We start from the raw sequence: 25,145 nt of genomic DNA on the forward strand, positions 1-25,145 counted from the left end.
AAAAAAATGGTAGGGGCGCCTGGGTGGCGCAGTCGGTTAGGCGTCCGACTTCAGCCAGGTCACGATCTCGCGGTCCGTGAGTTCGAGCCCCGCGTCAGGCTCTGGGCTGATGGCTCGGAGCCTGGAGCCTGTTTCCGATTCTGTGTCTCCCTCTCTCTCTGCCCCTCCCCCGTTCATGCTCTGTCTCTCTCTGTCCCAAAAATAAATAAACGTTGAAAAAAAAATTAAAAAAAAAAAAAAATGGTATATGCACCACTATGTTTATTGCAGCATTATTTACAATAGCCACATTGTGGAAGCAGCTCTAGTGCTGATCAAAAGATGAAAAAAGAAGATGTGGTGTACACACACACACACACACACACACACACACACACACAGAGGAATATTACTCAACCATAAAAAAAGAATGGGACCCTGCCATTTGCAACAACATGGATGGATCTAGAGAGTATAATGCTAAGTGAAATAAGTCAGTTTTAGAATGATAAATATCGTATGATTTCCTGGATATCCATATGCAAAAACATGAAGTTAGACCCTTACCTCATACTATTTACAAAAACTCAAAAGAGACCAAAGACCTAAAAGTAAGAGCTAAAGGTATAAAACTCTTCAAAAAGCACATAAAGATAAAAGCTTACTTAGTAATCTTGGATTTGGCAATGGATTCTTAGATATAACACTAAAAGCACAAGCAACAAAATAAAAAAATAGGTTTAATGGAGCACCTAGTGGCCAGTCGGTTAAGCATCCAACTTTGGCTCAAGTCATGATCTCATGGTTTGTGAGTTCAAACCCTATATTGGGCTCTATGCTGACAGCTCAGAGCCTGGAGCCTGCATCAGATTCTGTGTCTCCCCCTTTCTCTCTGCCCCTCCCCTGCTTGCACTCTGTCCCTCTCTGTCTCTCTTAAAAATAAACAAAAAAATAGACTTAAGGGTGCAAACTTGGAACAAGCAGTAAAAAAACCACAGAGATCTAATGCAAAGTATAATGCATATGGATAACAATATTGTAATATAATCATCAAACCTGCTAAGAGACTCAACCTTATTTCAACCACTAAAAACAAGAATAATTACATGATGTGATAGAGATGCTAAATGTTGTTATAATAGGAATCATATTACAATAGATAAATGTATCAATTAACATGTTGAACACCTTAAATGTAACCAATATTACATGTCAAATATATTCATTCAAAAAGGAAAAATAAATAAATTGGACATCAAACTTTAAAATGTTTATGCATCAAAGGGCACTATCAAAACAGTAAAAATGCAACCCACAGAATGGGAGAAAATATTTATAAATCACATATCTAATAACGGTCTAGTATACAAACTATATAAAGAACTCTTACAACTCAATAATAAAAAGACAAAAAGGAAAAACAAAAACCCAGTTAAAAATAGGCAAAGAGATTTCTCCATGGCAGATGTACATGTGGCCAATAAATACATCAAATTGTCCTCAACATCATTTGTCATTAGGGAAACACAAATCAAACCACAATGAGATACTACTTCATGCCCACTGGGGTGACCATAATAAAAACGAAAAAAGAAAAGAAAAGAAAAAAGAACAAGTGTTGTGAGAACGTGGAGAAACTGGTTGGCTCAGTCAGTTAAGCACTTGACTCCTGATAACTGCTCGGATCCGAATCTCACAGTTTGTGGGATTCAGCCCTGTATTGGACTCTGTGGAGTCTGCTTGGGATTCTCTCCCCCTCTCTGTTCCTCCCCCACTCAAAATAAATAAATACACTTAAAAAAAAAAAAGAAAAGAATGTGGAGGAATTGGAACCCAATGCACTGTGGGTTAGAATGTTAAATGGTATAGCTGCTATGGAAAAATGTTTGGCAGTTCTCAAAAAGTTAAATAGTTCTACTCCAGGGTATACCCTGCACTTCTACTCCAGCAATTCTACTGCGGGGGCATACCCAAGAAGTGAATACAGGTGTTCAAATAAAAGTTTATAATGAATGCTTGTAGCAACACTATTCACAATAGCCAAAGGGTAGAAAGAACCCAAATGTCTATCAAATGATGAACGGATAAACAAAATGTGGCATGCCCATACAATAGAATATTATTCGGCCATAAAAAGGAATAAAGTACTGATACTAGAACATTGTTGAACCTTGAAACTATTATGCTATATGAAAGGAACCAGACAAAAGGCTACATATTGTATAATTCCATTTGTATGAATATCCAGAATAGGCAAATACATAGAAAACAGATTAGTGGTTGCCAGGGCCTGGTGGGAGGGGGAAATAGGAAGTGATTGCTTAATGGATATGGGGTTTCCTTTTGGGGTAATGCAAATGCTCTAGAATAGCAGCAATGTCTGCCCAACACTGTGGATGTACTAAAAACCACTGAATTATATACTTTAAAATGGTTAGAAAGTGAATTTTGTTATATGAAATTATTCTCAACAAAAATACAATTCTATCCCTCTTCTATATGAAATAGTATCTGAAAACATTTTTATGTCTTGAGCTCTTCTCTTAGGAGTAGAACCAACAATAGCCACTAACAACATTAGCTTTAGAGTTTACAAAACACTTTACCATACAATTTTATATAACTTTCACAACCCATGAGGTAGCTATCACTCCAACTTATACAGGCTCAGAGAGATAGAAAATCATAGAGCTAAGAAGTGAGAGAGCTAAAATAAAAAAATAAAATAAAATAAATAAAATAAAATAAAATAAAATAAAATAAAATAAAATAAAATAAAGAAGTGAGAGAGCTGACTACTCAAGTCAGACTAGGATGGCTCCATTTTATTAACTGCCTCCATGGCAGACAGCTCCAACTTCTGATAAGCTTGAAAAAGGACAGGAGATGTCACTGTGTACAACGTTCTTGGGCAATTTTCTTCTTCCAAAGTTAGTATTTTTTTTTTTTACTATTTTTTTAAGTTTATTTATTTTGAGAGAGAGAGAGAGTGGATGCGAGCTGGGAAGGGACAGAGAGGGAAAGAGATTCCCAAGCAGGCTCTGCACTGTCAGCACACAGCTAAATGTGGGGCTCGAACCCACGAACCATGAGATCATGACCTGAGCTGAAATAAAAAGTCAGACCCTTAACCAACGGAGCCACCCAGGAACCCCCAAAGTTAGTATTTTAATTAAAGCACAAGAATATCCACTGTACACAAGTTAATAAAAGTTTTTAAAAAACAATCTAGATTACTGTGTAACAGCAGCATAAAGCAGGACATTGCAGATTTCCTTTTCTAATTTTTGAAAAATAAGGGTTTAAGTTTCTCAGTTCAAGATATTTTATTTTTTTTTTATTTTTTCAATGTTTTTATTATTTTTATTTTTGAGAGAGACAGAGTGCGAGCAGGGAAGGGGCAGAGAGGGAGGAAGACACAGAATTGGAAGCAGGCTCCAGGCTCTGAGCTGTCAGCACAGAGCCTGATGCAGGGCTTGAACTCACAAACCGCGAGATCATGACCTGAGCCAAAATCAGATGCTTAACTGACTGAGCCACCCAGGCACCCCCAAGATGTTTTATAATGTTAGCATGTCGCTCACCAGTGAAGTTCAGTTTACAAGGTATGGCAGTAATGAGATAACTGTGCATGTTCCTTATACAAATGACTTCGTTAAATTAGTCACATTTCCTTTAAGGATTAACTAATGAATGACATCAGTGGTTTTCTAACACTGGTGAGTCCTATGTTTGTTCCTGAGAAGCAGAGGGTTACCCAACCCTATATTAAGCAGAGCAGCCTCTTAATTGTTTTCCATACTGGGTTGTTCCTTAAGATATTATTTGAAGACAGGATTCCACAGCTTTAAAAAAAGTACTTACTGAAAACCACTATAGTACATACATGTATTCTCACTTCCTTTAGAGGTTTTTAAAAATCTCTGCAGATTAGCCAGCATTACATAATTAAGATTATCTTTAAATACCAGCATAGAAATACCAAGGGGGTTTTCATTCTACACTTAGTTTATGAGTGGTCTTATTTTTCCCGGCTCATTTCAACCATCTTGGTAATCCCCATTTTATAGAGAAGGCACTATAATCATACACTGACAAACAAGTGACTTGTCTCAGGTATCAGGGCAAAGTATGACCAGTGTCCAGACATGGAACCACACCTAGGTGGCTTAGCCTGCTGGATGGTCTCCAGTTCAAAAAGCCTTGGTGTCATGTGGTCACTTAATGCACTGTGACCTGAAGGTACAGATGTCTCTATTTGTGGTACATGTAACACTTGAGCTGGCTATAGGCCAGTAAGGTTCAGAACCTGTGTCTGTTCAAGGGCAAAGATTAGCCTCTCTTCCTCCTACACTCTAGGTGACCCCTCAGTTCCCTGGTTGCTTTTTGCTTCAAGCAACCTATAGTACAGCAGAAATTATGAAACAGGAAATAAAAGACCTGGATTCAAATCCTGGCTCTATTAGTATTCCCTTCATGCCTCAATTCTCTGGGCCTCAGTTTGTTCATGATACTTACCTCATGGGCTATTAGGAGGATTAAATGAGATAGAGCAGTTCATATCATGTGAGCTACAGACCCCCGGGCATGTCTGGCCATAATACCAGAGGTATGAAAAAGCATATAATTGAGCAAAAGAACCACTAGGTATTAAGATTAAAAACCCTGGAGTAAAATTGTTTGGGTTCAAATAATGGTTTTATCACTAGAGCAAGTTACTTAGCCTTTGTCTCAGTTCCTCATTTGTAAATGGAGAAAAAATTACCTTACTGGATTATTATGGGGATTAGCTAAATCTATGCACCTAAAATACTTAGAATGTGGCTGGCATAGTAAGAATTCAATAAATACTAGCTATTGTTACTATTATATATGTGATTGTATATTCTTTACAAAGTATTATCATGTGGGTGTTTGCCAAGTTTTTATGTTAAAAAAGGATTGCCCATGAAAAGATTACAAACTTCTAAGAAAAAAATCCAGTACACTATACCTGCCATGCCCTAATCCACAGTAGTTAAATCTATGATTTTAATCTTTTCAAACCTATTGAGACTTGTTTTGTGGCCTAACATCTGTCCTATCCTGTAGTACAGTCAATGCGCCCTTGAAAAGAGTATGTATTCTGCTGTTGTTGGTTAGAGTGTGCCCTTTGGGTCTGTTAGGTCTAATTAGTTTTTAATGCTGCTCAAGTCCACTATTAAGTATTGATATTCTATTTGGTTGCTCTTTCCATTACCAAAAGGTACTGAACTCTTCAACAATTATTGTACAACTGTCCATCTCTCTCTTCAATTCTGTCAATTTTTGCTTTACATATGTTGGGGCTCCTTTGTTAGGTATGTATGTGTTTATAATTATTGTATCTTCTTGTTGGATTGAACCTTTTATCGATATATAATGTCTTCTATGTCTTGTAAATTTTTTTGATTTAAAGTCTGTTGGTCTGATATTTAATAGCCACCCCAGCTCTCTTTTGATTATCATGTGCATGGAATATCTTTCTCCATCCCTTTATGTTTAATATCTGTGTCTTATGAGTCTCTCATGGTTGGTTTTTTTTTTTTAATGTTTATTTATTTATTTTTTTAAGAAAGAGAAAGAGAGAGGGAGGGAGGGAGGGAGAGGAAGAGAAAACACAAGCGGGGGAGGGGCAGAGAGAGAGGAAGACACAGAATCTGAAGCAGGCTCCAGGTTCTCAGGTGTCAGTGCAGAGCCTGACCCGGGGCTCAAACTCACAAACTGTGAGATCATGACCTGAGCCGAAGTTGGACACTTAACTGACCAAGCCACCCAGGCACCCAGGTTTTGTTTTGTTTTGTTTTGTTTTGAAGTTTATTCTGAGAGAGAGATAGCATGCACATATGAGCAGGGGAGGGGCAGAGGGAGAGGGAGAGAGAGAGAATCCTAAGCAGGCTCTGCACTGTAAGCACAGAGCCTGATGTAGAGCTCAATCTCACAATGAGATCATGACCTGAGCCAAAATCAAACGTCTGACACATAACTGACTCTTATTATACCACCCAGGCACCCCTCTCATGGGGTTTTTTAAACCAGTCTGACAATCTCTGCCTTTTAATAGAAGAATTTAAACCATTTAAAGTAATTACCAATAAGGGAGGGTTTCCTTCTGCCATTCAGCTATACATTTTCTATATGTTTTATATGTTTTGTTCTTCATTTCCTCAATTATTACTTTTTTTTTTTTTTTAAATCTAAATCCTACCTGTAGTATTTACTCGGAGGCTTGGTCTTCCCAATAAAGCGATCACCTCTCCCTCTATTTGAATAGTTTCTGATGAACACCTCCTCATGAATCTGTCCCAAAATGTTTACAAGGGAAGACCTACCTTTTCTGGCCATGGAAGTAGCCTTAGGTTCTATCCCTATTTTCACAATCTGGATTACTTGCCTCTTCAACACACATTTGCCATACACTCTTCACCATTCATATATAAAGTTTATTACTATTGTCCATTCCCCACCTATATGTGGCCTGGGTTAGGCTGGACCCCAGAATACTAAGGGTCTTTTGATGAATGTCATACAAAGAAGTGAGAGGCAAAGTAGCTTACATTGTAGGAGCGGGGGTGCCTCTGTTTCCACTGTACCAGGAGCAGCTGGGCCACCACCAAAGTAGCGATGAGGATGAGGACCATTTCAGCGTGCATGGCTTCATGGCCACGGTGCTTGGCATGCATGCGTGCGTGCTCAACCCTGAAAGCCAAACAGATGAGGTAAGGCAGGTCAGGGATGGGGTGATGGTAAAATAGCAATGCTTTCCAGGGATATCCCACCATCCCATAGCTCAGAACATATTCTTGTGCTTTGCAGCTGCAAGGTACTGTACAAATTAGAGGATAGAAAAATACACATCTTAGAGAACAGGCATTGGGGGATAGAACCAGAGCTCTGTGGGCCCCAGTCAAAAACTCAGCTACTGGAGTTAAAGGTGGGTTGTCTGCTGCCCACCTGCAAGAGCAGAAACAGCTGACACCTTTCCTGTAGGAAAGAGGTCCCAGGTGAAGCCTGTAGTCACTGCCCATTTCAGTCCTATTTCAACCTGTCACTGGAAGGAGAAAGTAACCCAGAGAAAAGTTTATAGCTATAAAGTCTCATAATGCTACTCAGTGATATTATGACACCAATTAAGAAGTAATACTGCAGATGTGTACTAATTCCAGGGTTAAAGTCTTGCTTTATTTGTCCTACCGTCTCTGTCAGGACCAGGGATTCTGAAAGCTAGTTAATGCCTGAAAAATCTGGACTGCTTCAACTTTATACTAATTCAACAGTGACTACACTATCAGTGTCCACAGGTAAATAGCCTCCTCAAGGGCTCATGGAAGAGTACAACCGAAAACTCATATAATCTAAGGCAGGCATTCTCTGGTCCAGAGGACTGGCAACAAGTGATTCCCTTGGCCAATATAGGCAAAGAGCTTCCTCTAAGAATGCAAAAGAGTCAATCCTACCATTCTGGTTCAGAGTCAGCCAACACAGAGAAATAAGGAAGGAGTTAGAAAACTAAATATAAATACAGCCTGTAGTCAGGAGCTTTTATGCAAATTCTCCATGCATGGGGATATTAGGGAGAGAGGGATAGGACAACATAAATGGTATCTTCATAGAGTTCCCAGGAGCAATGAGAGACTATGCAAGAAAAACCCAATGGGATGAATTACATAAGAGATAAATGATAAAGCAAAAAGTTAATTGTACAATCTAGATGGTGGGTATAAAGGTGTTTACTGTGTAATTCTTTCAATTTTTCTGAGATTTTTCATAATAAAATGTTAGGGAAGAAACATGGTAGGGGAGTGGGCAGCCAAATGTCAGCAGCCAGCCACAGCACCTAAGGGTTTATCCTAGGTGGGAGAATCTGACAAAAAGAAAATATGGAGTATAAGTCAGAAAAACTTAGGTTCAGACATCCATGTGGCTTTGGCCAAGAAAATTCACATCTCTACATCACAATTTCTTCATTTGTCAAAAGGAGTCCATATCTTTGCTGCTTCCCTCATAGGGTTGTTGTGAGGATAAGCTAAACTAAAAGGGCAAAGGGCATTTTAAAAACCTAAAGACTGTGGGGAGTTATAAAGATAACAAGACATAAATTTCTTATTCGCAGACAGTATATGACTGAATGGATGTACACAACAAAAAATCAAAGAAATATCTAGAAAATACCGGAGAAGATCTAGTTCAGGTTCCCACCCAATGCAAACATTATCTTTATAATATTTGTTTGAATACTTCCACTGGCTGAGAACATCTGTCTCTTAAAGTAGTTAGGGAACTATGTGTCTGGCACATTGTAGGTGTTCACATGTGTTATGAAGAAATAAAATTCCAATGTTTTAAGGGCAGAAGTTCACTATACCACAATTATTAAAGCTGTATTGGGGCGCCTGGGTGGCTCAGTCGGTTAAAGCATCCGACTTCAGCTCAGGTCACGATCTCGCGGTCCGTGAATTCGAGCCCTGCGTCGGGCTCTGGGCTGATGGCTCAGAGCCTGGAGCCTGCTTCCGATTCTGTGTCGCCCTCTCTCTCTGCCCCTGCCCCGTTCATGCTCTGTCTCTCTCTGTCTCAAAAATAAATAAAACGTTAAAAAAAAAAATTAAAAAAAAAAGCTGTCTCTGATAACGAGACAAAATATCTATCTATAGCTTCAATCCACTGGACCTAATCTTATACTCTGGAACAACAAAGGATATTTTCACTCTTCTTACCCAGCGCTGCTCTTTCAAAGATTTGTCATGATCTTATTTAAAAACAAAAACAAAAACTATCCTCTTCCTACTATCACTTTTCTGTGCCCTTTTAGGCTAACAGTTCTTTTCAACACTATTCATATAATATAATGTGAAAACCATTAAACCTGGTTGCCTTCTTCTAGACATTATCTAGCTAAAGATCTTCTTAATATACAGTGTTTACAACAAAATCAATGTGGACTCAGTGAAGCAGAGCACAGTGGAACTATCACCACCCTAAAGCAGATAATATATTTTTAGAAACATCTTCCAAATTTTGGAATGTTTTGATAGCTGAGGTACAAAACTAGTACATATTAAGCTTACAGTCACCTAAAATCTTGCTGGGTTTGTCATATAAGTTGATATCTTTGCAATTCTCCATTTTTATAATCTAAATGAAGGGGGGTTTTGCACTATTAATAAAGTCTACATGGTTGATTTCAGCTCATTGGTCAGCTACCTTGTGAAGTTTGTGGGGTAAGCACTCTGAAAGTTCTTTACTGATGAGTAATCATGACAATATTTGTTGACTCACTCTGGTTATAAAACATGTTAGTAGCAGAGTTGAGATCAGAAGACACATCTCTCATTTTTCAGCCAGAGCTCTCTGCCCTGTTCATGGATAATGATATTAATGACAATAATCAACTGGAAAGCAGGTGAACACTTACTGGAAGCTTACCACATGCCAGGCATTGTTCTAAGATTTTCACATATATTAATCCCCACAACTACTCTATGCGGTATAGGTACTGTCATAATCTTCATTGTGGAAACTGGTAAAATTAAGGTAGTAAGAAACTAAGTAACTTGCCGAAGATCGCACAGCTAGGAAATGGCAGAACTAGTAGTGTTCAAACCCAAATAAATGGTTTGGTGCAATTACCTATTTACTCCCCAGGACTGAAGGAGCTACTCAGGAGTGACCCAAGTACTGGGAAAGATCCCAAATGACCTGTCTTACTGGTCAAGAGTCACTGCCTCCCCACAGCCAAGTTAGCAAAAGGGAAGATATACAACTCTATTAGTAGGATTAATTTATAGTTTCCAGCCTAAGGGGCCCACACTGTCACACTTACCTCCATTGCTCCTCTGGGGAGAGGTCCGACATATCAACCTGTAGAAAGACACCACAAGAAAAAGCCATTACTGTCTGAGAACTATCCCTGCCCAACATAAGGTGCTCATACATTCATCATTATCTTCAAGGAATTACAAGAAGCTTTCAAGTGTCGTAATCTGTATGGAACCTTCCCCAATACTCTATTTCCCACTGATCTCTCCCTTCTCTAACCACTTACTTTGTCTCATGTCTATGACTGACAGTATATTGTATGTATATGCAAGGCAATGAGGATAGGAGAGTAACTCTAACCCCTAAGATGTTCACAGCCTTGTCAGGAAGTCACACATATATACAGAAAATTTCTTTATTATATGCTGAGGACTAGTTAGAGAAGAATAAAGAAATGGCTTCTGATCCAATCTGGGGTGTTACAGATTGGCAAGACTTCCCAGAGGAGATGTGAAATATCATCCAGATGAAAAAATAAGAGAAATAAATGTTCCAGGCAAAGGGACTAACATAAACATGAAGGAATAAAGTTGCAGAGCATACAAATAAATGAGTATGGCTAGAGCAAAAAGTATGAATCAGAATTAGTGGGAGATGAAGCTAAATAAAATATTTTGTCATATAATGCTGTTTGAGTCTAACTGGCTTTATGGTATCAGGCAAAACATTAGACTAGGGTGAACTAAGCTTCAGTCTCTGCTCTGTTATTAACTAGTAGTATGGCCTTCCAACTTCAAAGTTCTGGTTCTATTTGTTAGTCTTGTCCTTTTAGAACAGGGTTTCTCAACCTTGACATTAGGGATATTTGAGACTGGTTCATTTTTTTGGTGGGGTGGGGAGTTCTCTGTACACTGTAGGATGTTTTAGCAGCATCCCTGGCCTCCACCCTCTAGATGCCAATAGCATCTCCACAGAAGCAACAATGTCTACAGACATTGTAAAATGTCCCCTGTGGAAAGAAAACTGCCTCCAGTTGAAAACCACTGCCCAAAAATAAACTCTTTGAGTTCAGGACTCAAGTCTTCTGCTTCCTTGCAGCCACACAAAAGCATACCCAAGTGTCAGTACATAAGTCAAAAACATTACTTTCATACATTCTTTTACTGACCTGAGCTGAAAATGTTTCTTGATGTCGAGAGGAGAGACAATTCTCAAATGTATCAATCAACAAATATTCTTTTAGTACCTATGATGTTCAAGGCCCAATTTCCCACTGTTCCTATGATAATTTCAGAAAAGTACTTTACATGGAATGTTTGATTTAAAATGGGCAGAACTCTCCTACTGAGTCAAATCAGCACATATTTACCAGGCATCCTTTTATGTGTGTGTATTGTGTACTCCCATCACTCTTTAGGGAGGGCTTTCTGATTTCTACATGTCCCAGCTAAGTTAAAACAAAACAAAACAAAAACAACAACAACACCTCAAGGCTTCACCCAGCCAATCAGGATAATGAAGTCAACCACCTCCTCTCTTTTCCTAATTCACACAATGCCTCACAGAATATATTCAGGTGTCCTGACTCAGGCTTTCATCTCCCCCAGAAAAAAAGAGGCCCCAGAGTATCCCAGAAGGACAAGTGGATATAAGAAATGGAAATGCCCGGGGTGCCTGGGTGGCTCAGTCAGTTAAGTGTCTGACTTTGGCTCAGGTCATGATCTCACGGTTCATGAGTTCGAGTCCCACATCGGGCTCTGTGCTGACAGCTCAGAGCCTGGAGCCTGCTTCCGATTCTGTGTTTCCCTCTCTCTCTGCTCCTGCCCTGCTCACACTCTGTCTCTGTCTCTCAAAAAGTGAATAAACATTTTAAAAAATTAAAAAAAAAAAAAAGAAAAGAAATGGAAATACTCATTTGGGCAATACCTGAGCAGACAATTAAGGACCATATTTCTAAAGAAACAATCCATATGTTTTCACACTACGTATCAAAACTCTTTTCCTTTTTTCCAACTTGAACCTGCATCTTGCCAAACCAGTCTGTTCACTGTCCCAAAACACATGGGTCTCATTCCTGTCTCTAGACTTTGCATATCCTTCCTTTTGATTGCCATGTCTCCCTCTCTTTTTTCCCATCCAAGTCCAACTTGTCCTTTGAGGAACCAGCTGCAATTTCACCTTCTCTGGAGAAGCCTTCCCTGATCCTCTAGCTTAGTGAATTTGGCCCTCTGGTTTTCTCAAGCATGGATTTTTCTCCTTCTCACTCAAAGTGTGGTACAAAGGCTAGTGTCAACTTTATCTGGGTGCTTGTTAGAAATGCAGAATCTCAGGCATCACTCCAGACCCACTGAATCAGAATTCTTAAAAAAAAAAAAAAAAAAAAAAAAAAAAGTTTATTATAAGCGTGAGTGCATGAGCATGGGGAGAGGCAAAGAGAGTAGAGAGAGAGAGAACCCAAAGCAGGCTCTGTGCTGTCAGTGCAGAGCCTGACACAGGGCTTGATCCCACAAACCATGAAATCATGACCTGAGCCGAATGAAGAGTTGCATGCTTAACTGACTGAGCCACCCAGGCACCCGCAGAATCCTCCTTTTAATAAGATCTCCAGATGATCTGTATGCACATTAAATTTTAGAAGCACTGTTCCATGCCATTCATTCATAGTCTTATGTTATCTTAGACATGATTGCCAAGTGATCTGCTTCTTAAGGCAGGACCAGCATTAAGGTCGGGGTAAGCAAGGGACCTAGGGCTCAAAATTTAAGGAGGCACTCACTGTCAGGTACTAATCCTCCACTTGCATGACCTTGAAAGTGAGTGTCTCCTTAAAGTTTGCACCCTAAGTGCCTCGTTTGCTTCACTCTATTCCTAGCCTGCTTTTGTGTAACTTGCTCCCATCCCATAAACCTGGAAGATCCCACAGCGCCAAGGAGAATACACAGCTTTGTGTCTTTCAAGGAGAACAGAACAGAGCTGAGCATATATTAAGCACTCAGTGAGTACTAAAGGAATTGAACACAATTCTCTACAATATGATAATAAGTATGCTGACAAACCAGCACCTTACCTGGAGATGCTTAAATGGGAGTATAAACAAACACTTGAAAAGTACTCAATAAGCATCTGGGAAAGAAGTATTCATTTGACACCAGGAAGCACCCAGAAAATCATGTTTAAAAAACTCTATGTCAAAACAAAACAAGACAAGACAAAACCAAGACAACATAACTACATGTTCAAAGAAGCCAGACAAGTCTATTGAAGGAAAAACTAAGGAAGATCCAAAGAACTAGGCCAGACACAGGGGTGCCTCTCCATGAGATAGTGGTCAAGCATGCTACTGTCCATATAGTCTATACTGTCTCTCCATCTGGAAAATAAAGAATAAGACTTCTGATTTCATTGTGGGGCTGTCAACGTAAGAACATTCCAGATCACCATGCGATTTCATTGCCTTTCCTCCTGGGAGAGTGGAAGTACTTTATAAAGTAACAGGAGAGGCTGGGGAACCAAATGCTGGTGAAGCACAGAACAGTAATGCTTTCAGAGCCTCAGAGAAAACAGCTCAGAAAGGCAAACACTAAGGCTGAGATTGGACTTGGACTTACAGGACCATTTAGCACTTCATGGAGTACTGTGAATCCTAAGAGTAAAGATATGATTTGGCTTTAATATTTGCCTCCTGAACCAAGCGATTATTTACATTACATACAAACTGGTCTTCAAGTGCAAGTGGAAAGACAAGGAAAGCTCTAAACTACAACTATAATTAACCTGTACCATCTGGAAATACAGCTTTATTTGCTCCCTCATTAATGAGTTTATTCATCTGGGTCCAAGAAGACAGTCTTGATTGTGCCCTGTCCAGAGCTCAGGTTAGCTAACTAGGGAGGCTCTCTAGGCATGGGTACTGATTGATGGGCTCACATCCAACTCCCAAGACCCACATACAGAATGTTTTCTTGCCAACCAATCACCCCCCTCCTAGAAGCTCACAAGGCACCTAGTTATGCCAATCTACCTAAGTCCAGATTTGAAAGAATAAACCAAAATGTCAGGCAGAGGGCAAGAGAAAATTTCATAAAAATGGAAAATGCTCAGGTGTAAAAGACTCAGGGACCCACCCATGTAACCCCACAAATAGGTCTCCTGTCCCACCCCCTCAAGTATCAGATTCCCTCTGGTCTCTGAGTCTTTACACAGGCTAGTTACTTTGTCCATTAATGCCCTCTGTTCCACCAAACCAATTCTGCCTTGGTACAAAATGCTGGCCAAATCATCCTGGCTCCAGGAAGGCTCTTTAGACTGACCCCATTCAATGAAGAAACAAATATCCTCTACTGCCTTGCTAAGCATGGGGCATAGTCCAGCAGCATCAGCACTGTGAGAGGTTATTAAGAAACAGAATCTCAAGACTCCATCCCAGACCTCCTGAATCAGAATCTACACTTAATAAGATAGCCAGATAATTCATACGCCCATTAAAGCATTGCTACTGCTGCTATTACATCCCAGCACTCACATTCCACAATGTGTCCAAAGACATATACTTCTATGCACCTGATTATTCTAATAACAACTTTTCCGAGATCTAATTCGCATACCATAAATTCATCCACAGTCCTTTTCGGTATATTCACAGAGTTGTGCCACCATCACCATTGTGTAAGTTGGAAACATTTTACCACCACAAGAAGAAACCACATACCAGTTAGCAGTCACTCTCCATCCTCCCCCAGCCCAAGAAGACACTCATTTACTTTCTGTCTCTATCTATAGATTGCCTATTCTAGACATTTCATAAAAATGGGATCATACAGTATGTGGTCTTTTGAGATTGGCTTCTTTCACTTAGCATGTTTTCAATGTTCATCAGGTTGTAGCATGTATTGTAGTTAATTCCTTTTTATTGCCAAATAACACTGCACTGTATGGATATACTACATTATATCTATCCACTCAACAGTTAATGGACATTTGGGTTGTTTATACTTTCTGGCTATTAAAAATAATACTGTTACGACATTCATTTACAAGCTTTTGTGTAGACATTTTTTCATTTCTCTTGAGGATATATACCTAGGAGTGAAACTGTTAGGTCATATGGTAACTCTATGCTTAACCTTTTGAAGAACTGCCAAACTGTTTTCCACAGCAGCTGCACCATTTTACATTCCCACCAGCACTGCGTGAACGTTCCAATTTCTCCACATCCTCAACAATACTTGTTATTCTCTTTTTCATAAATGCATCCAAGTGGGTGGGAAATGGTTTCGCTATGTGATTTCAATTTTGCATTTCCCTAATGGATAATGACGCTGAGCATCTTTTCATATGTTTATTGGCCATTTATATATCTTAACTTTGGAGAAAAGTTTATTCAGACCTTTGTCCATTTTTTAAAAATAGACTTTTTTGGAGGATTTTTAGGCTCACAGCAAAACTGAACAAAAAATACAGAGTATGCCATATATCCCCTCCACCCAAATACACATAGCCTCCCCCATTATCAACATCCCCCACCAGAGTAGTACATTTGTCCCAACTGATGAATCTACGCTGACACATCATTTCACCCAAAGTTCAGTTTACCTTAACAAACATATAACCTATAAGGACATGTACACAACATTCAAGTATACAGAGTAGTTTCACTGTCCTAAAAATTCTGTGTTCTGCTTATTTATCATTCCATCCTCCCCTAATCCCTAGCAAATACGTATCTTTTTACTGTCTCTATGGTTTTGCCTTTTCTAGAGTGTCATATAGTTAAAATCATATGTAGCCTTTTTACATTTGCTTCTTTCACTTAGTAATATGCATTTAAGACTCCTCTGTTTTTTCATGGTTTGATTGCTCATTTCTTCTTAATGAATAATATTCCATTGTCTGGATGTACCACAGTTTATTTATCCACTCACCTACTGAAGGATATCTTGGTTACTTCTAACATTTGGCAACTATGAATAAAGCTGCTATAAACGACTGTGTGGACATAATAGTGTGTTTAATTTTGTTCTTCTCCTTTAATACTGTATTGGCTATTCTGGGTCTTTTGCCTCTCCATATAAAGTTTAGAATCAGTTTGTCAATATCCACAAGGTAATTTGCTGGGATTCTGACAGGCATTGCACTAAATCTGTAAATCAAGCTGGGAAGAACTGACATCTTGACAACATTGAATCTTCCTATACCTAAACGTGGAATATCACTCCATTTAAATAGTTCTTCTTTAATATTTTGATCAGAGCTTCATAGTTTTTCTCATATAGATCCTATAAACATTTTGCTAGATTTATACTAGTATTTATGCTAGGATGTCATTTTCATGGAGCTAAAGTAAATGGTATTGTTTGTTCTTTTTTTTTAAAATTTTAACATTTATTTATTTCTGAGAGACAGAGAGAGACAGAGCATGAGAGGGGGAGGAGCAGAGAGAGAGGGAGACAGCGAATCTGAAGAAGGCTCCAGGCTCTGAGCCATCAGCACAGAGCCCGACACGGGCCTCGAACTCACGAACCTGTGAGATCATGACCTGAGCTGAAGTCGGCCTCCCAACCAACTGAGCCACTCAGACGCGCCGGTATTGTGTTTTTAATTTCAAATTCCACTTGTTCATTGCTGATATATATATATAGGAAAGCAATTGGCTCTTTTTATATTAACCTTGCTAGATTTATATCATCCTGAAACCTTGCTATAATAGTTCCAGATTTTTTGTTGACATTTTTGGATTTTCTACATAGACAGTTATGTCATCTGTGAACAAAGATGGTTTTATTTCTTCCCTCCAAATCTGTATACATTTTACTCCCTTGTCTTACTGTATTAGCTAGGCCTTCCATACAGTATGATGTTGAAAAGCATGGTGAGAGGAGACACCATTTACGTTGCTCTTAACCTTACTGGGAAAGCTTCAAGTTTCTCACCATCAAGTATGATGTTAGCTGCAAATTTTTTTTGTAGATATTCTTCATCAATTTGATGAAGTTACTCTCTACTTTTAGTTTTCTGAGAATTTTTATCTTTTTTTCTGTAGATGCAGATTTCTTTTTAATTTTTTAAAATTTACATCCAAATTAGTTAGCATATACTGCAACAATGATTTCAGGAGTAGATTCCTTAGTGCCCCTTAATCATTTAGACCATCTCCTACTCCCACAACCACTCCAGTAACCCTGTTTGTTCTCCATATTTATGAGTCTCTTCTATTTTGTCCCCCTCCCTGTTTTTATATTATCTTTGTTTCCCTTCCCTTATGTTCATCTGTTGATTTTTGTCTTTCTCTGCCTAATTTCACTTAGCATAATACCCTCCAGTTCCATCCACGTAGTTGCAAATGGCAAGATTTCATTCTTTTGGATTGCCGAGTAATACTCCATTGTATATATATACCACATCTTCTTTATCCATTCAGCCATCGATGGACATTTGGGCTCTTTCCACACTTTGGCTCTTGTTGATAGTGCTGCTATAAACATGGGGGTGCATGTGTCCCTTCAAAACAGCACACCTGTATCCCTTGGATAAATGTCTAGTAGTGCAATTGCTGGGTCACAATGTAGTTCTATTTTTAGTTTTTTGAGGAACCTTCATACTGTTTTCCAGAGTGGCTGCACCAGTTTGCATTCCCATTAGCAGTGCAAAAGAGATCCTCTTTCTCCACATTCTCGCCAACATCTGTTGCAGCCTGAGTTGTTAATGTTAGTCATTCTGACAGGTGTGAGGTGGTATCTCATTGTGGTTTTGATTTGTATTTCCCTGATGATGAGTGATGTTGAGCATTTTTTCATGTGTTGGTTGGCCATCTGGATGTCTTCCTTGAAGAAGTGTCTATTCATGTCTTTCACCCACTTCTTCACTGGATTGTTTTTTGGGTGTTGAGTTTGATAAATTCTTTATAGATTTTGGATACTAGCCCTTTATCTGATATGTCATTTGCAAATATCTTCTCCCATTCTGTCGGTTGCCTTTCAGTTTTGCTGATTGTTTCCTTTGCTGTGCAGGAAACACACATTGTTTTGATGAGGTCCCAGTAGTTCATTTTTGCTTTTGTTTCCCTTGCCTCTAGAGACGTGTTGAGTAAGAAGTTGCTGCAGGCAAGATCCTGCTTTCTCCTTGAGGATTTTGATGGCTTCCTGTCTTACATTGAGGTCTTTCATCCATTTTGAGTTTATTTTTGTGTATGGTGTAAGAAAGTGGTCCAGGTTCATTCTTCTGAATGTCGCTGTCCAGTTTTCCCAGAACCACTTGCTGAAGAGACTGTCTTTATTCCACTGGATATTCTTTCCTGCTTTGTCAAAGATTAGCTGGCCATACGTTTGTGGGTCCATTTCTGGGTTCTCTATTCTCTTCCATTGATCTGAGTGTCTGTTCTTGTGCCACTGAGAATTTTTATCTTAAAGGGGTATGGGATTTTGTCAAGAGCTTTTTCTGTATCTATTCATATATTTATGTAATTTTTCTTCTTTAGCCTATCAATGTGATGGATTACATTAAATGATTCTCAAACGCTGAATCAACTTGCACACGTGGGATAAATCCCACTCGGTCATGGTGTATGATTCTTTTTATACACTGTCAGATTTGTTAATATTTTATTGATGGTTTTTATTTTTTATTTATTTATTTTTTTTTTCAACGTTTATTTATTTTTGGGACAGAGAGAGACAGAGCATGAACGGGGGAGGGGCAGAGAGAGAGGGAGTCACAGAATCGGAAACAGGCTCCAGGCTCTGAGCCATCAGCCCAAAGCCCGACGCGGGGCTCGAACTCCCGGACCGCGAGATCGTGACCTGGCTGAAGTCGGACGCTTAACCGACTGCGCCACCCAGGCGCCCCTATTGATGGTTTTTAAATTGATGTTCGTAAGAGACATTGGTCTGTACTTTCTTGAATTGTCCCCTCATTCATTTATAATACTAGTAACTTGTGTCCTCTTTTTTTCATAGTTAGCCTGGTTACAGACCTACCAGTTGTATCAATTTTTTCAAAGAATCAGATTTTGATTTTGTTGATCTTCTCTACTGATTTCCTATTTTCAATCCATTGATTTCTACCCTGTTTTTCATTATTTCTTTTCTACTGCTTACTTTGGTTTTAATTAGCACTTTTTTCTAGGTTCCAAAGATGAATCCATAGGTGATTGATTCTAGATCTTTCTTTCCTCTAAGCCTGCTTTTCCTGCATCCCACAAATTTTGGTAAGTTGAGTTTCCATTTTCATTTAGTTCAAATATACTTAAATTTCTCCTGAGATTTCTTCTTCGATCCATGTGTTATTTAGAAGTGTGTTGTGTGATCTTCAAATATTTGTGGATTTTTTTTTAATGTTTGTTTATTTTTTGAGAGAGAGAAAGCACAAGAGAGGGAGGGGTAGAGAGAGGGAGGGAAATGCAGAATCTGGAGCAGGTTCCAGGCTCCAAGCTGTCAGCACAGAGACTGATGCAGGGCTCGAACTCATAAACTGTGAGATCATGACCTGAGCTGAAGTCAGATGGTTAACTGAGCCAGCCAGGCACCCCAAGTATTTGTGGATTTTCTTTCTCTTCTTGAATTCCAGCTGAATTCCACTGTGCTCTGACAATGTGTTCCTATTCTTTTAAATTTGTTGTGTTTTATAGAAACTTTGTGGTCTACCTTGGTGAATGTTTCATGAAAACTTGAGAAGGTCAATCTATTCTGCTGTTGTTAAATGAAGCAGTCTACAGATGTCCATTATATCCAGTTGATTGATAGTGTTAACTGAATTTAGCTATGTACTTACAGACTTTCTGATGGCTGAATCTGTCCATTTCTGACAGAGGAATGCTAAGCCCTGTAACTATAATCTGGATTTGTCTACTTCCGGTTGCAGTTCTATCAGCTTTCACTTCACATGTTTTGACATGCTGCTGTTAGGTATATACACATTGAGGACTGTTACGTCTTCTTGGAGGATGGACTTTTATCACTACATAATGCCCCTCTTGATCCCCAATAACTTTCCTTGCTCTGAGGTCTGCTCTGTCTGAAATTAATATAGCTAGTCTTACCTTCTTTTGATTAGTATTAGTATGCTATATCTCTCTTTTTTCATTTAATTTTATATGTATCCTTTTACTTAAAAAGGGGCTTCTTGTAGGCAATATATAGCAGATCTTTTTTTTCATCCACTATGACAATCTTTCAGTTAGTGCATTTTTTTAAGCTTATTTGAGAGAGAGTGCGCACATGTGAGCAGGAGAGGGGCAGAGAGAGGGAGAGAGAACCCCAAGCAGGCTCCATGACATCAGCACAGAACCCGACTCAGGGCTCGAACCCATGAACCTTGAGATCATGACATGAGCTAAAATCAAGAGTCAGACATGTAACCAACTGAGCCACCCAGGCACCCCAGAATTGTGTGTGTGCGCGCGCGCGCGTGCGTGTTCATATACACATATATATTTAAGTTTATTTATTTTGAGAGAGAGAGTATGGGAGGAACAGAGAGAGAGAATTCCAAGCAGGGTCCACACTGTCAGCATAGAGCCCGATGCGAAGCCTGAACTCACAAACCGTGATACCATGACCTGAGCTGAAACCAAGAATTGGATGCTCAACCAACTAAGCTATCCAGGAGCCCCTGAATTATTTATATTTTTATTGTTGGGCTGTAAAAGTTCTTTACATATTTTCTGGATACTTATCTGATGTATGACTTATAAGTCAGATAAGTCTCTTATCTGATATATGACTTCCAAATATTGTCTCCCATTCTGTGGTGTGTCTTTTTACTTTCTTGATAGCATCCTTTGCAACACAAAAGTTTCTCACTTTGGTAAGTCCAACTTATTTACTTTTTCTTTAACTGCTTATGCTTTTGGTATCATATCTAAGAAGATTTCATGATTTGGTCATGATTTATGACTATGTTTTCTTCTAAAATTTTTATAGTTTTATTTATATTTAGGTCACTGGTCCATTTTGAGTTAATTTTTTTATATGGTATGAGATAGGAGTCAACTTCATTCTTTTACATGTGGCTAGCTAACTGTCTCAGCACCATTTGTTGAAAAGACAATTCATTCCCAATGTGCACCTAATTCTTCACACTGGCTCTTAATTCTGGAAGATGGTGCAACACCCTTGTTTTCCACATCATTTTCTCAAGTGTCCCCACAGCTCTATAAACTTTGCTGACAGAACCTCAGAAAAGTCCAAAAGATAGCTGAAGAACTGTATATAATACCATAAATAAATAAGTAAAAAAATAAGCAAACAAATAAGGCCTCAAAGCTATCTGTGAGATCTGAGACATTTATTCAATTCTCATTTGAGGTACTCCTGTTCTAAATGTGCAGGTCCAGGGCTAGGCATGGGGATGTACAGATGAACCAGACTTTTTTCTTGCCGTTGAGAAGACAGATAAAAAATAAAATAATTAGGCTGTTTTAAAAGTATGAATTTACTTAGCCCAGGGAGCACAATTGTTTCCACTCTACAGAAGGCACAGATAAGATATAAAGGAGAGTAATGACTCACTGAATATCATAGTTGCCAAGAGTGATGGGGAAAGGGTCACAGAGCTTATGGGAGAAATCAGAGACAGAGCTTAGGGCCTCAAATGACCAAATCAATGACTAGTTACAAAGTCCTCCTACGGTCACATTATGATTGTCATGGGCCCCAAGTACTTCTGCCTTTGTAGGCTCCTTCCTCCATTAAAAAAAAAAAATATTTAAAAATGCTCACTTCAGCAGCACATATACTGAAACTGGAATACAGAGAGGAGTAGCATGGCCCCTGCACAAGAAAAATATATTTTATGACTGCATTACTATAAAGATGTATAATCCAAGCTGGACTGTATTCATTTTTTTCTTATTATTAAAGGAAATTAAGACATTTTTGTGGGTCCCTGGGCACTGTCCCTAATGGATAAGTCAGTTGTGGGTCCTGCTGTAACCCCATAGCTATGGACCAAGTGTTTTCTCCCCAGCTGCCAAGTCTTTGCTCTACTGCTTGTAAGATTTTCTCCTCTATTGAGCCTATCTGATCAATCAGCCTGAGTTTGAAGTTCACACTAAATCTTACACACTGCCTAAATCCACAATAAAAAGTAACCTCACTCCACTGGTATGAGCACTATAAAGTCACTGAAAAATCACTTGACAATAATGTGTATTCTGTGTTCAAAAAAGGTTCAGATACATTCATGAATGATCATACCCCAAAAAAGAAAGACATGTCATTGACCTGCAAACACCAAAGTCATGGGAAGCACATAGCTGGCATCTTGAAAGTAGCCAATAAATGTTTATTCACTCATTCAATCAAAAGACAAGCATAAAACAAAGTCTATTCCTTTATAAAACTTACCTTCTAATAAGAAGACAGATAATAAACACATATAAGCATACACACACACACACACACACAGATATGTATACATATATATGTACATATATGTGAATATATATATATATAAATAAATAAAATAAATTCTGGTAGTGTCATGAAGGAAAATATAGCAGGAAAAGAGAAGAAAGTGAAAAAGGAGACTGTTTTGTTGACTACATTGTAGATACTCGCTTCCCCCAAAAGGTTTCCAACAACAGGAGAACATGCTGGGTGAGACAGCCGTTATACTTAGCCCATGTGGTAGGTCTTATTTCCTTGGGTTTTATCTCATTCCCACTTTTCACCCCAAGAAATGGCTTTAGGGCAACAACTACCTTTCTCAGTGAAGAGAAAAACATTTGTAGGTCCTACTAATCCACCACAGGTGGATATGTCACCACAGGTGCTATATGTCAATGAATAGGAAACTTCCTCAGTGACTCAATTTCCCCATATATACAATGAGAGGGTTGGCTTAGGTGATTTTTGAGGTCCTTTAAAGCTAAAATGCTGTAATAATTCTACCAAATCTAACTCCAAAGCTTCAGAGTCAGCTCTAATATTTTGACTTTCCAAACTGCCACAGTTTCCTTTAGTTACCATACAACTAAAAACAAAATGCCTTCAGTGTGGTGAGCTGTAATTTAACAGGATGCTACCAAATTACATCAATGAAACTTTAACAAATGATTACCACAGGCATGCATCAGGAATATCCATCACCAGGGGATGGCTTCTTGTCCTTGCTTCAAGTACCTGCTAACTGTAAAGGGCCCTAACCTCTGGAACCCCATCCACCAGGACAAACTTGGTATTTCAGAGGTCTCAGTTGATCCTTTCAAGTTAGAGATGCATTAACCATGCAGCTAAAGACTTCATTCTTTCGCAAAAACTAGAGACGAATAAGCCCAACCTTTGCCCTTGAGGTATTCAGTTGGGGGGGGGGGGGGAGGAGACAGGACACAACAGACTATTAAACATAACATAGTATGATAAGGACAACCACTGACATTTAAACGAAGTGCTACTTAAGTGCAGAGAAAAGAGATATTAGCTAGCTCCTGAACCTGATATGAATACAACATACCAGGAGGGCTGCCTCTTCTATCTTGTAGGGACAGATGCTCTGGTCTGCTGGGTGATTAGGACAAGTGAAATACCAAGGTTCACACAGGCTCTCCATATTTGTAGCTCTCCATTCTCCTCTCATTCACAATCTTCTTAAACTCCATAGCCTTGTCAAGAATTCAAGGCCAATAAATCAAAGTGCAACTACCTCACTTTTAAAACAGACCTCATAAATCAGCTGGAAATCATGCAGACATTGGATCTACTTAGGCAAACTGTAAGGCCTGATATAGACAGCACACTTTGAGCAAGAAAGTGGAAGTAGGTGTTGGTTGTAACAACTGCTATGGCTGCTATCTGCTCATCACCCCCACCCCTCCTACCATCACCAGAAAGTATATCTTGCAGGCCAGCTGAGTTGGGAAGCTTTTTCAGTGAAACTTTTCAAATATATATAAAAGTAGAAGGAATAGTTTAATGACCTCTTTCTCATTCAACAATTATCAAACTTGGGGGCACCTATCATTCTTTGGTTCTTAAATTCCTTTCCCATCAAATTCATACTTCTCAGACTAGCCTCCTCCCTCTCTCACTCTTTCCTACATGCATTCCAGCCTCCTACATACTCTAAACCTTTCTACCCATTCTTTTAAAACCCAATCCATATGCCACCTCTTCCAGAAACCCTTCCAGAGCAGAACTATCCTTCCTACAAACTCCTTAAAGCCTTTACTTGCTAGCCACATCTACCCACCTATGGAATCTCCCTTGAATTTTTCATTGCCACACCTCCTAAAGTTCAGACTTTATCCCTTGCTCTTTCCTAGGATATTGTAGTGACCTCCAAGATCATCTCCCTGACTCTAATCTTGCCAGAACAGATTCATAACATAAGAGCAGCCATAGTGATCTTTATTAGACACACAACTGAGTATATCAGCCCCCTACTTAAAGAGACCTTAATGACTTTCTATTGTCTTTGGATTAAAGCCCAAACTCCTTTGTATGACATATAAGGTACTTCATAATCTGGTCCAACCAGCTATTTATCTCACCAGTCTCCCCCAAATGGCTTGTACTCCAGCCACAATCCAGGAATGAACCACCTACCATTCTAACATGCTCTTCCCTTTTATACCTTGGTGCTTTGGCCAGTGCCATCTTCTCTCCTTAGAATTCTTTCCTCATCTTCACTGTCCATCTCTATTCACTCTCAAAGATGCAGTTCAAGTATTACCTCCTTCAAAAGATATTCTCCAACTTTATACATTCACACTGCATTCAACAACTGTTAGGTGAGCATACGTTGAACGCTAGACTGGAAATACAATAATAAATAACAGCTCTCACTCTCAAGATACTTAAGAGTCTAATAGATTTCCTCAGGTGAAGTGTTCCTCTTCTGCAGAAATTTGCAATTTGTACATTATCTCCAAGGTCACATTTATTACTTTTTATACTTGTTTCTGAGTCTGTTTCCATAACTAAACTCTAATCATCTTCAGGTCAAGGATCTTTTCTTTTTTTAAAAGCTTTGTTGAGGAACAGCATCCATTTTAGGTGGACAATTGAATGACTGTTCGTATATTTACAGGGGTGTGCAACCATCTTTTTTAATCTATTTTTTAATTTTAACTTTAGTTTTATTTTGAGAGAGAGACAGAGAGCAAATGGGGGGAGGGGCTAAGAGAGAGGGAGAGAGAGAATCCCAATAGGCTGCACTGTGTCAGCACAGAGCCTGATGTGGGGCTTGAACCTACGAACTGTGAGATCAAAACCTGATCTGAAACCAAGAGTCAGACACTTAACCAACTGAGCCACCCAGGTACCCCCGTGCAACCATCTTATTTTAAATCATTTCTATCACTTTAAAAACAAACCTCATGTTCATCTCATCTGCAACACCCCCAGACCTAATCAACCACTAATCTACTTTATTTCTCTATAGATTTGCCTCTTTTG

At 39.0% G+C, this 25,145-nt stretch overlaps 1 protein-coding gene and 1 non-coding gene across 2 annotated transcripts in view; one reads left to right on the forward strand and one right to left on the reverse strand.

Moving 5' to 3' along the window:
• Positions 1 to 25,145, reverse strand: part of RNF121 (ring finger protein 121) — an 81,950-nt gene that overhangs the window by 42,770 nt on the left and 14,035 nt on the right. Inside the window, exons 2-3 of the mRNA XM_030331776.2 lie at positions 9,818 to 9,855; positions 6,555 to 6,696 (exon numbers count right to left, since the gene is read on the reverse strand). Coding sequence (XP_030187636.1) covers positions 6,555 to 6,696; positions 9,818 to 9,855 — 180 coding nt within the window. The remainder of the gene's footprint in view (positions 1 to 6,554; positions 6,697 to 9,817; positions 9,856 to 25,145) is intronic.
• On the forward strand, positions 21,460 to 21,564 carry LOC115526607. Its single transcript, XR_003972662.1, has one exon. It is a non-coding gene; the product is annotated as a U6 spliceosomal RNA (small nuclear RNA).

The sequence above is a fragment of the Lynx canadensis genome, chromosome D1 (assembly GCF_007474595.2).
Source record: "Lynx canadensis isolate LIC74 chromosome D1, mLynCan4.pri.v2, whole genome shotgun sequence".
NCBI lineage: Eukaryota > Metazoa > Chordata > Mammalia > Carnivora > Felidae > Lynx > Lynx canadensis.